The sequence below is a fragment of the Cucurbitaria berberidis genome (genome assembly GCF_010015615.1).
Source record: "Cucurbitaria berberidis CBS 394.84 unplaced genomic scaffold K460scaffold_4, whole genome shotgun sequence".
NCBI lineage: Eukaryota > Fungi > Ascomycota > Dothideomycetes > Pleosporales > Cucurbitariaceae > Cucurbitaria > Cucurbitaria berberidis.
Window position 1 is genome coordinate 2,962,133 of NW_024468938.1, and position 13,019 is coordinate 2,975,151.

The 13,019-nt window shown below is 34.0% G+C and overlaps 3 protein-coding genes across 3 annotated transcripts; 2 read left to right on the plus strand and 1 right to left on the minus strand.

Moving 5' to 3' along the window:
* The first annotated feature begins 7,764 nt into the window (after nt 1–7,764).
* On the plus strand, nt 7,765–8,388 carry K460DRAFT_368601 (uncharacterized protein). The gene is made up of 2 exons (XM_040933810.1): nt 7,765–7,911; nt 7,961–8,388. Exons 1-2 carry the CDS (start codon nt 7,788–7,790, stop codon nt 8,146–8,148), a joined length of 312 nt encoding a protein of 103 aa, XP_040786310.1. The 5' UTR covers nt 7,765–7,787; the 3' UTR covers nt 8,149–8,388.
* Nucleotides 8,389–9,184: 796 nt separating this feature from the next.
* On the minus strand, nt 9,185–10,339 carry K460DRAFT_418751 (uncharacterized protein). The gene is made up of 2 exons (XM_040937965.1): nt 9,864–10,339; nt 9,185–9,807 (listed from the first exon to the last, which is right to left on the minus strand). Exons 1-2 carry the CDS (start codon nt 10,132–10,134, stop codon nt 9,347–9,349), a joined length of 732 nt encoding a protein of 243 aa, XP_040786311.1. The 5' UTR covers nt 10,135–10,339; the 3' UTR covers nt 9,185–9,346.
* A 310-nt stretch (nt 10,340–10,649) lies between these two features.
* Nucleotides 10,650–12,977, plus strand: K460DRAFT_368603 (uncharacterized protein). Its single transcript, XM_040933811.1, has 2 exons — nt 10,650–12,315; nt 12,374–12,977. The coding sequence occupies exons 1-2, from the start codon at nt 10,775–10,777 to the stop codon at nt 12,525–12,527; spliced, it is 1,695 nt and encodes a 564-aa protein (XP_040786312.1). The 5' UTR covers nt 10,650–10,774; the 3' UTR covers nt 12,528–12,977.
* The last annotated feature ends 42 nt before the right edge of the window (nt 12,978–13,019 follow it).

The following is a 13,019-nucleotide window of genomic DNA, read 5'->3' on the forward strand; positions in this document are numbered from 1 at the left end:
ATTCGGCTGTCAACGTGAAGGTGAAGGTGTATCGTGCCCCGTCTAGGCAAACAGGGCGTGTCTTGGCACCACGTGAGGAATCAGCGGTGAGATTGCGGATCAACCTCGTCATACCATTACCTGGAAAGCCCAAATATCCAGATACCTATACCACAAATAGGCAGTTCACCTGCTTAACAAGTGAATTATGGGGCGTCGATACCACCAAAAGAAGAGCGTCGCCACGAAAACTCCTACCCTGGCGTTTGACGCATACAAGGCCAAGCTACTGGAAACGCTCGACTCGTTGATTAAACAACACGCTTCCATGCAGACCTCGATAGCTGATGACGACCAGCAACTAATGGATAGCCTGGAGAATGCTATATCCAAAGCGGAGAAGAAGTTGGTTGACGACCTAGTGGCATTCCTGGTCACCAGAGCTCGAGGTGGTGAAGAGGAAGAAAGAGAAGATGAGGAGAAGACCGCTGCCCAAGTCCTTGTCAAGGCAATGTGCTGTGAGCTTGGAGCTGTTAGCATAGGTCAGACTGCTTCTCAAAGTTCTCAAAGTATCCTCAACGTACGCGTTCAATTTCTTCCGCCCAGGGTAGTCTAGCTTTTAACTATAGTTTCTCAACCTGCCTATCTTAATAAAAATAATACTAGCCTTAATTATCTAATTTCAACTCCTGCATCTAACTAAATACTAGACTTTTACTATTATTCTAACGCTTATAGCCTGTATAGCCTACCTAGCTATTTATTTATTATTTTTTAGAATTATTTAAAAAAAACTAGGTAGTTTAAATTAGTAGTAGTAAAAGTAAAAATAAATATTTTTTATATAAAAAGTTAAAATTACTAAATTTTAATATTTTTAATATTTTTAACTATTAAAGTATTTTTTAGTATATAAGCTATTAGTAAATAGTTATAAAAAAATAAAAGCTTTTTAGTCTAGGCTGGTAAATAGGTTAGAGCTAGGTAGGGGTTGGGTTACCCCGCATTTTTTAACTAGGTTTTGAAATAACTTTCTAGGTTTAAAAGATAGATAAAAAACATATAATACTAAGTTATAAAGCTAACTTTCTTCTAAAAGTAGACTTAAAAATTATTATTATAGCTTTAGTATTAAAAGTATAAAAATTAAAAAACTGTTAGGGTTAGGTAGGGTTAGGTTAAAACTAGGTTATTAAATATTTCTATAAATATAAGAGATATTATAAATCTTTTATAAGTAACTATATATTATTTTTTAAGCTCTATAACTTTGTAATACAAAGTTTTTTCATAACTAGTCTAGAAAAAAAGTGGGGGTACCCAATTAACTAGTCTACTTTTTACTAAGTATTAGTTTTTAGTAAAAAAAAGACTTTATATAAAAGCTACTATTTTTTTTATTTTTTTAAGCTGCAAAATTCTACTTTTATAAATACTATTATTTAAAAGCCTATTATAGGTTAGCTAAAAAAAAATTAATAAATTAATACTTTAGTAGGCAGTAAAGAAAAAAAAATTATTTTATTATTATATAATATAGTAGATAAAAAATAAAAGCTATAAAGCAGCTTTAATATATTATACAAGCAAGTTAGTTACCTAGTTAAGTTAGTTATAATGCTAAAACTTTACTAAAATTAGTAATTTTCTACTATTAAATATAATACCTTAATACAATAATGTGCAATTTTTTTAAAAAAAAAATTAAATATAGTTTATAGTTTAGGCTTTAAAATATAATGTAAATTTTTTTTAATAAAAAGCTATATAAATTTATAGTCTTTTTTAAATAATACTTAGTAATTAACTAAAAAAAAGCCTTTATAATATAATACTAGGCTTAATAAGATAAAGCTTTTTTTAATAGAAAAAAAAGTAATTGCTTAGTATATATTTTACTTTAAAAATTAAAAATTTCTGCTTTAACTAGCTGTTATAAATAATATAATTAATATTTTACTAGCTAAATATAGGCAACTATTTATTAGCAAGAACTAGGCTAGTATATTTATTAAATAATATCTACAGCTTAGTACTAAAATCTTTTAAAAATATAATTACTAAAATTTTTTATATAAAAATCTTAAGCTTATATAAAACTAGTTTTAACTTATAAAAAATATAAAAGTTAAGTATAGTATTTTTTTTAAAAGAAGACTAAAACCGCTTAGGCAGCTATTTAATAATAAGACAACAGTACTATATATAATAAAATCTATGTATTTATGCTAGTTTACTATATTAAGCTATATTTTAAGAAAAATATACTATAGTATATTGCAAGCTGTTTATTTGCAGCTTGCAAAAAGTAGTTAATTTAATAAAAAGTACGCAATGTAACGTACTTCTATAATAAGTAGTTAGTTAAAACAAGTAGTTGGTCTCTGCCAAGCCCCTACTAAAACCTACTATTGCCTATAGTATATTATAATAAATTAATATAATAATGCATTACTAGCTTAGAAAAAATATTAAATATAAAATATAATTTAAACTATTAAATAAAATATAAATTTTTTAATTTATTGCGCTGCAAAATACTATAACGTATTTAAATTAATATTTAAAAAATAATTTATTAGAACTACTTTTTAATATAACTGCACACCTAATTTAATAAAGCTTACTATAGTAAAAAAAAAAAAAATTATTAATTATATACTTAATTTTACTATAAAAGGATACTTGCCTAAGCTTACTAAAATTAAAAATATAGCTAATTTTTTGCTTATTAAATATTACTAAAACTTAGTTAGCTTAAAGTAAACTAATATATTTATTAAATACTAGCTTAAGCTTAAAATAAAATTTAATTAAAAATATAATTATAAAAAAACTTTTTATAAAAATCCTAATACTATATAAAACTAGTTTTAGCTAGTATAAAATATAAAAGCAAAATATAATATTATAAATAAAAATATTTATAATTTTAATAAAACAGGCTTTATAATAAATATAATATTAATTAAAGCTATTATTACAAGCTTTAACTGTTAAAAACAGGCAATAATAATATAATAAAATAATTAAAAGTAAATAATAATAATTTAAAGTATTAGCGTAGCTAATTAAATAATTTTATTTTTTATTATTTTTGCAGGCAAGCACTACTTTTCTGCCTAGTATAAAAAAAATAACTTATTTTAAAATTAAGCTATTACTATTTTTATAAATAGCTAAACAACTAATAAGCATAGCTTTAAGTAAATAAAGTACTTTAATAAATATATAAAAAAGCGTACTATTAGCACATATTATTTTTTAATTATAAATAGTTATAAAAGCTATAATTTAATTAAGTTTTACTAGTACTATAAAAAAAATAGTATTATTACTTTTTATATACTTCTGTATTTGTTGCACTTGCTATAGCTACTTAATATAAATTATTTTACTTTTTTAAAAAAAGTATATAAGCGCTAAGCTAAAATCCTAATGCGCAACTATATTAATTATATTACTAAAATTAAATTTTTATTATATTTTAAAGCTATTTTTAATACTATTATTATAAAAAATAATATTTTAAAAAATTTTTAAAGTGCTAGCTTAATACTATTTAATTTAAAAGCTGTAATATTAAAGCTTAATATTTAATTATATATTCTACTATTACTTACTATTAAAAACAGTGCCTAAAAGTTAAAAATACTTAGTAATATTCTAAAATTTAAGTTATAATTAATATTTTTAAAAAAAAAAATTTAAAAGTATTTAAATAGCTTTTTTATTTTAATAGTAAATATTTTTACAAAGTTTACTAAAAATGCAAAAATAATAATATATTTAATAATATTAATATAAAAATAAAATTTTAAGTTTTAAGCTACTAATAAGGCCGCTACACAATATAAATTATATAAAAAAAAAATATAAAAAAAAAAAAACTTTTATAGTAAAAAATAATTTTTAATTAATAATTTTAAAAAAATTTAAAATATATAATAATAAAAAAAAAGTAAAAAAATAAGCGCGCGCTAAAGCAAGTAAGCTTTTTTAAAAGTACTATAAATATTATAATAAAATAAAGCATAACGCGCGCATATATAAAAATAATATAAAAAATATTATAAATTAATATTATATATTATTAGCTATAGTATAATATACTATAGTTGCAATATACTATAAATAATAGTAAGTTTTAATAAAAACTTAGTAGAGACTAATTACTTGTCCTAACTAACTACTTATTATAAAAGTACGTTACTTAGTTTATAAAAAAATATTATTGTTTATATAAAATTTTTAAAGGATATTCTTTTTTAGTAAAGAAAAAAATACTGTAAGCAGGGATAGTACTATATAGTGTATCTAATAGCTTCTAAAGACAAAAATGTCTAACACTTTATATAAAAAGCAGAAAGCAAAAAGGCAGAAAGTAAAAAAAAAGAGCAGAATATAAAGTATAAAAGTAAAAAATTATAAAAATTTTATAAAAGTTTTATAGTAGCAATTTAATAGTAGCAATTTTTTAGTGCATAGTATATAAAATATTGCAGTTTTAAAGTGCTAGTTTTTAATAAAATCTTACAATACTTTTTTAATAGTAATAATTATTTAATATAATAATTATTTAATAGTATTTAATACAAAAGTAATTAAAAATAAAGCTTATTTTTATACTATAGCCTATTAAAAGTTAGTTTATTATATATTTACTAATTATACATTGCTAATTATCGCGTAAATGCTATATATTTACTTTTAATTATTAATAAAATAAATTTTAATTATTTAAATGCTGCAACTATAGAGCGCAGGAAGAAAGTTAGTATTAATAATAGCTAGTAAAAGCTAGATTTATTAAAAGTACTAAAGCTTTTTTAATTTTATATTAAAAATTTGTATATTTAAAGTACGTAGTTATTACAGCTATATAGTAATATATTTAAATTACTAAATTAATTATAAAGTAGTTAAAATTGCTAAATAAGTTTTTTTTTATTAATTAGCAGCAAATACTAGAAAAGCTAGCTAAAAAGCTAGCTAAAAAGCAGGCAACAGATACTAAAAAAAAATTTATTACTAGTTTTTAGTAATAAAAAAAGCTAGAAAAGTACTTGTATATTAATAAATAAATAATTATTATTTATAATGCGTAATGCAGCAGTGCAGTAGTACAGTAGTATAGTAGTATAGAAAAATCTAGTAGCGCTTAGTACTACAGGCCTAGTATTATATAGTATATTAGTACTATTATTTTTATATAAGCAGTAAAGCTTATTATAAAATAATTATAAAAATAATAATAATAAATTGTAGGCTGTTAATTGCTTATTGCAGGGAATTTAAAGTATAAAATATTTAGTATTACAGAATTTAGCAGTATAGCAAAAGAATTTAGTACTATAGTTTTTAATTAAATATAATCTATTTTTGCATTAGCATAAGTGTTAGTATTTTAGCCTATAAAATTATAATAATTGCAGTAATTATAGTATTATAGTATTATAGTATTCGCAGTGTTTGTATTTGCAGTATTTATATTTATAATAATTTATATATTTCTTGCAGTAGCCTAAAGTAGCTAAAAAGCTGCTAAAACTTAATTAGTTATTAATAATAAAATTAATGCGTAATAGTTTAATAGGGTCCCTGTCTAAAGAACTAAGTATAGTATTTAAAATAAAAATATATATAACTTTAATAAAATAAGTTTTATAATAAATTAAATATTATATAAAACTATTATTTTAAGTACTAATTATTAAAAACGGCTAAAGATAGTGCAGTAGAGTAATTAAAAATAAGTAATAGTAATCTAAAATATTAATATAATAAAATAAACTATTTTACTTTTTATTATTTTTATAAATAAAAACTACTTTTTAGCCTAGTATAAAAAATAGTTTATTTTATAATTAAGTTATTATAGTCTTTAAAAATAGCTAAATAATAAATAAGCTTACTTTTAAGTAATTAAAGCACTTTAATAAATATATTAAAAAAAAATTATTAGTACTTATTATTTATTTATTATTAATAGTTATAAAAGCTATATATTAGTCTAATTCTAATAGTACTATAAAAAATAAAAAATTATTATTTTTTATATACTTTTATATTTATTGCACTTGCTATAGCTATTTAATATAAGTTATTTTATACTTTTAAAAAAAGTATATAAGTACTAAGCTAAAAAGCTAATGCATAATAGCATTAATTATATTACTAAAATTAAATTTTTATTATATTTTAAACTAGCTTTTAATGCTACTATTATAAAAAGTAATATTTTAAATAGCTTTAAAAGTGCTAGTTTAGTTTTTTTTAACTTTAAAACTATAATATTAAAGCTTAATATTTAATTATATATTCTACTACTACTTACTATTAAAAATAGTTTTTAGAAATTAAAAATACTAAATAATACTTTAAAATTTAAGTTTTAGTTAATACTAATTAAAATAAAAATTTAAAAATACTTAAATAATTTTTTTACTTTAATAATTAAAATTTTTAAAAAAAAATTAAAAAGTGCAGCTATAGTTGCGCATAAATTTATATTAACATAAAAAAAAATTACTAAGTTTTAAGTAGCTAATAAAGCTGCTATATAATAAAAATTATATAAAAAAAAGTAAATATAAAAAAAAAAAAACTTTTATAATAAAAAATAGTTTTTAATTAATAATTTTAAAAAAATTTAAAGCGCATAGTAATAAAAAAAAAGTAAAAAAGTAAATATATATTAAAGTAAGTAAGCTTTTTTAAAAATACTATAAATATTATAGTAAAGCTAGGCATAATGCGCAAATATATAAATAAAAAATAAAAATAGTTTTTAAATAAATTAGCTTATTATAATTTACTACTATAATTTTTTATAGTGCTATACTATTATACATAGTACTAATTTTAGTAAAGTTTTAGTATTATAACTAACTTAACTAGGCAACTAACTCGCCTGTATAATATATTAGTAAAAAATAGTTTTTAATTAATAATTTTAAAAGAGTTTAAAGCGCATAGTAATAAAAAAAAATAAAAAAATAAGTATATATTAAAGTAAGTAAGCTTTTTTAAAAGTGCTATAAATACTATAATAAAGTTAGGTATAACGCATAAATATCTAAGTAAAAAATAAAAATAATTTTTAAATAAATTAGCTTATTATAATTTACTATTATAGTTTTTTATAGTGCTATACTATTATGTATAGTACTAATTTTATTAAAATTTTAGTATTATAACTAACTTAACCGGGCAACTAACTCGCCTATATAATATATTATATATACTTTAAAAGTAAGTAACTTTTTAAAATTAATATTTAGTACTATAAAAAAATAATAATAAAATTTGGAACTATAATTAGTAATTATTTTAATTTATTTTAAAAAAATTAATATAATTATAAATATTTTTATCCGCGAAAACGGGACCTAATATATTATTAATAGCTTATATTATTAGTATTATTACTGTGTATTGCGTACTTTTATTTTTAGATAGATACGTTGCTACAATCTTAAATAATAATATATTAGGTCTACTAATAGTAATTATCAAGAGTTTCTTAATAATCTATTTAGCTAGTCTAGTATTGTAAAAACTTTACTACCTTAATACTATATTAGGGTGCTAAGTATAGCACCTAAACTATAATTTTATATTAAATTCTTTTACTGCGTTGTATAATCTGCTCTAGCGTTAACTTACTTTTAAATATAGAAATAAATATTTTTATACTTAAAGTATTTTTACAGAACTAGCGATAGCTTAACTAGGGCGTAGGCGCTTTGAAAATCCTCTTAGGTCAGACTGCTGAGACATGGAAGGAGGAGGCCGAAGAGGCAAAGATGGGGCCACTACAGCGAGCGCTTTCGCGCTTTTCCATCGTTTGTGGCACCGCCAACACGGATATTGAGGAGATGCCTCAATGTAAACCGAGGCATTATACACGAATGAATGAAAAAGCAGAAGGCATGTGACTCGTTGTATGTGAACTTGGATTTTACTAACGATGTCGTAGGGTTCAATGCTGATTATGAATCCGACGAAGACAAGTATGTCCAGGATCCCAGCCATCGCGAGGAGGCGGAAACGATCTGGAAGGAGATCGAAGACTTCGGCATCGTGCTGGGGAAGACACGTACAGAGACAAGCGAAAGCGAGAGCAGTGCTGGAACACCTAACAGATATGATTCGGTCATGGAGTAGTTCGACGAGAACAGGATGGAGGAGTTTGACGAGAACGGAATAGAGCAGTTCGACGAGAACGAGGAGGACGTGGAGGACTTCGGTGGGGTGGAGCAGATTGAGCTCAGTGAGGATGAGACAGTACCAAAGAAAAGAAAGCGAGAGAGCGTATCACCCGTTGAGTGGAAACCTCGGGGGACTCTATTCGGACACAAGTTTTAAAGTCATGAAACTTACATTGTGACTATTTGGTATATAATATCAACAATCACTTTTACTTGGTCATTTGTTACCACTACCGCCACGAAGAAGATGCATAGTCGACAATGCCTTCTCCTACCATAGATTGATATTAGTATTTATGTTATATTTGCCGTGAAGAAATCCGGATCCTGATTTGAATGCCTCGGCCTTACATCAAACATCATTTCTTCCTCGACGTCCTTGGCAGGTACAATTCTCGCTCTGAACCCTTCACGAGGTGATGATTATGCTTCAAGTGCCGTGCGAGACCGCACCTCGATGTGAAAGACTTTGTGCTTGTGCAGTCCCGGAAGGAGAGGATTACCAAAGCGCCTACGCCCTAGTTGAGCTATTGCTGGTTCTGTGAAAGTACTTTAAGTGCGGAGATGTTTGTAATTACATTGATTCTTCCAGAATAGGCTTCAAGACGGTCAATGAACAGGGGAGCAAGGAAATGAGGACATTGGATGGAAGCGGCTCGAAGCGGCTCTTGCAGTCACGAGGGGAGTGTGGGCCAGACGATGTAGGGATATTGTAAAAATAGTCTGTTGTCTCGACGTCAAAGAGAGAGCGAAAGCAACAGCAGCGAAATGGCCGAGGACGGTTAGAGAGCATGTACGCATAGAGGATCGAGATTGCGCAGGATACGCATTAGGGGTTTATACAGAAACACGCAATGATGGCACTTGCAAAACGGGACCTCACAGTATTATCAAGACAGCTGTAGAGAACAGTGACCAAGTCACGTTTGTATTAGGCATTGAGAAGAGCTACATGCATGCTATTCATGAAGCAGCTGTTCAGCAATGATAAGCCCGTCCACCAAGAAACCTCCAAATACAGAGATGGTACCATGAAGGTGTATCTGCCATGGTTGCAGCACAGATGCAAGGCCTTATCCTACCGACATGGACCTCGCCTCAACGTGACGCGGAGATGGTGTGTGTGTGTGTGTGTGTGTGTGTGTGTGTGTGCGTTAGACAGCGACAGCCATGGCTGCAGCACCGGCGGCAACGAGCGAGCCCAACTTGATGTAGGGAGTCGCGAGAGCAGCAGCGGCAGTCGAGATGACCGCGGGGGTGCTGGTCGACGGGGACGGGCGGTTGTTGGCAGCCGTAGAAGAGGGAGCCGGGACCGTGCCGGTAACAGACGGAGTCGAATGAGGAGCCACACCAGTGGAGGGAGCGACAGGAGCACCCGAGCTGGGAGGAGCAACCGGGGTACCAGAAGATGGCACTCCAGGAGGAGGCGGCATGACGTTGGTAGGGGCCTCTGGCGGGTTGCTGCTCAAGGGAGCAGTGGCCGTAGACTCGACCGACGAAGGCGGAGGCGCAACAGGCGGCACATGCGAGCCTGGGCGAGTAGGAAGCGGATTGACAGGCGCCGTGACGCACTCGGTCATGGTGACAGTCACAGTGGTAGGCGCAGCACAAGCGGCTAGAAGGCTCGTTAGCTGGAGTTTGGGCTACACCAAGATTTTGGTGTACACTTACAATCGGTCGCGACGACAGCGCAGGCCAGCGCGGCCACTGCGAGGAGCTTGAAGCCGAACATGGTGATGGCGGTAAGTGGATTGTTGGTGGTAGAGCTGGGTTGAATATGTGGGGTTGAATTGATGCAGCTGCAGAGAATAAAGCGGTTGGGTGAGGTGTCGTGAGGGAGCGCTGGCGGGCGGGGGGGCGAGCTGTTTATAGTCGGATGAGCTGCGTGGAAGCTGCTAGAGAGCAATCGAATTCGTGGGTGAAGGAGAGAGTGAGGGTGCATGTGAAGTGGGGGAGGAGCGCGGGTGTTGTGTTTATGTATGTACACGGGCAAGGAGCGGCCCAGTGTTACTGCTGCACTCACACAGCAATGTCACTGCCGTGACGCAGGTGCAATTAGCCCATGGCGCCTCTTGGAGCACACATATCCGAGTCCAATGGCCCGTCTCCTCGGACTGTCATGGTGTGCAAGTGTCTTGGCACGGTGCAGATTGGCCCTGTGGGACGAGACGTTGCCGAGATGCGGAGGGTGAATGGCCTCTCACGTGCAGCAGCTCCATCCCTACTCCGCTGCACCTTTGGGCCCCCATACTCTCTGCTCATGACGTCACCGCAATTTTGGAAGCGTCAGGACCGCTTCGGAAAGGCCAGTTGCAGGTTGCAGGTTGCAGTGTTTGTTGTCATGCGGCAACGCGCCTTCCCTCGCTCTTGCTTGGGCGGCCGTTGCAGCCTTGGCGCTCGTGCCTCCCCCAATAAAGCCTCACCAGGCTGTTTATCCATCTGCCTCCCCTCCCCTCTGCACCAACTTCCTCCACTCGTTTACCACACTTGATTTCCAGCAATCGGTCTGACCTTGTGCTACCTTTGCCCAAATCAACTACACTCTTTACGTCTCTCCCATCACCGCCAGCGCTGCCTTCGCCATGCAGTGGCTCCAGCTTGTCGCCCTCTTCGCAGGCGCTGTTTCTGCAGCTCAGCCTCTTGCTGCTCCACGCGTTCAACGTGCTCTCAGCGACATCACCACCGCGGTCGTCCTCACCACGTCCACGTACACCGTCACTGAGTGTGCCACGGATGCTACGAACTGCCCTGCTAGCGCCACGGTGCTTCGGACGTCTACTACCGTTGTCAGCGTCACCACCACCATCTGCTCGCTCACCTCAACACCTGGAGTCGAGCCACCTGCTTCCGGTGTGTCTCCGACTTCAGTCGCTAGCTCAGTTCTTCCATCAAACTCCCTCGACTTCTCCGTTAGCATCATCCCCCCGAGCCCGACGACTTCGATTGCGCTGCCAATTGTATCGGCCTCCTCCCTGGGGGTCTCTATCAGCATCAGCATCATCACAGGGTCTTCAGTCTCACTGCCATTGACTATCAACACTCTCTCAGATGCTGTACAGACATCCTTCCCTCCAGGTGGACAGGCATCTTCCAACAGCTACGCTCCTCCCCAATCGAGCGCTCTTCCAACTTTCAGCCCATCAGGAACCGCCATTGGCTCGATTAGCAGTCTCGGTTCAGATGTGCCTGTCTCTAGCGTATTCGTTACGGCAACTGTACCAGGCACACTAATCTCAACCGCCACTGATGCAATCTCGACCTCAAGCGGGGCCTCCTCCAGCGGAGACAACACCCCTTCAAGCTCAGGTGCCAATTCCTTGATCCCTTCGAATACCAACACGGACTCGGTCCCTACCTCGTTGCCCATCTCTTCAGCTGGTCCTAGTTCCGCTGGCCTTTCGTCGAGCGGGTATGCCATCCCTCCCGGTAGCTCGGAAGCCCCTTCGAGCTCAGGTGGTAGCCTGTTAATACCCACCAACACCAATACAGACTCAGTGCCTACCTCATTCGCTGTCTCTTCAGCTGGACCTAGTTCTGCTGGCCTCTCGTCGAGTGGGTACATCATCCCCTCTGGTAGTTCGGCCGTTCCTTCAAACACGAATACGGACTTCGTGCCTGCGCCTACTTCCTTCTCCATCTCTTCGTCTGGCCCTAGCTCTACTGGCCCTTCGTCAAGTGACTCTGCTGGCCCTTCGTCCGGCAGCTCCGCCGTTCCTTCTAGCAGCTTGGTCCTTTCTTCGGGCACCGTCACAGGCGTTGTACCAACTTTACATTTGCCGTCTGGCCTGGAGTCGACCACTGCAGCTCCTACACCGGGCCCGTCGAGCACTGCTCATGGAAGCTCGTTTGGGTCTTCTCTAACCGCACCACCCGGCTCTCTCAGCACTGTCTCGCGCACGCAGCCCACGATAACATCCGTGAGCTCCGGTTATCCAGCCCCACCATCACCAGTCGAGTCCGACTCTTCCGAAATCGATAGCACTATTAGAATTACGAGCTATCTGACACATACGCGGACGTCCTTCATCACCAAGCCGCCTCCACCCAACAAGTCCAACACCGATACCCAGGCTGCGCCCACAAGCCGTCCCTCGAGCGTGTCAGCTCGTCCATCTGGATCTGGGTAAGTTGTTCAAGTTCCACTGCATCTCTCTGCACACTCGCTAACTCTTGACTTGCAGTTACCCATACCCGTCTGGTAGCGGTAACGGCACCGTCATCTCTCCCAAGCCCACCTTCAGCGACGTTCCCATCAACATGGGCCAGGTTGTTGGGGCAGGCAAGAGCTCCCTTGCGGCAATCGTTGTTGCTCTCGGCTTCGCACACTTTGCATAAGTCGGTCACAATTCGATGATCGCGCCGTCTAGTATCATCATGGCGTCGTCGGCACGCTGATGCGGTGGTGGGTCAGACGGGAGGACATTATTGCATCGTCTATCAAGCCTAGCATTGCTTGCAATCCGGCTCCTTTCACATACTTACACTGTGGTCTCATGGGTAACGGGGTGGGATTAGGATCTTTCTAGGGTGCGTTCTTTAGCTAGGCAGGGCTTTCTCTCACATGTACTACAAGTTACTGGCGGCCGGAAGCAAGTCTAGCATGTAATATATGACACCTTTTAGTACGGCCGTCAAGTCTTGTCTTTGATGCGTGTGATGAGATTGATGGATGGTGATGCGAGTGTGATGAGGTTGCCCAGGTGCCGTGTTCGTTCGGAGGCCAGCCCCGGAAAGCTAAACCGCTTGCATGCTTAGTGTGCTCGACCTGCTATTAAACACGATTGCACAAGGACTGTTTAACCACGCTCGGAGTGATAATGACAGCTT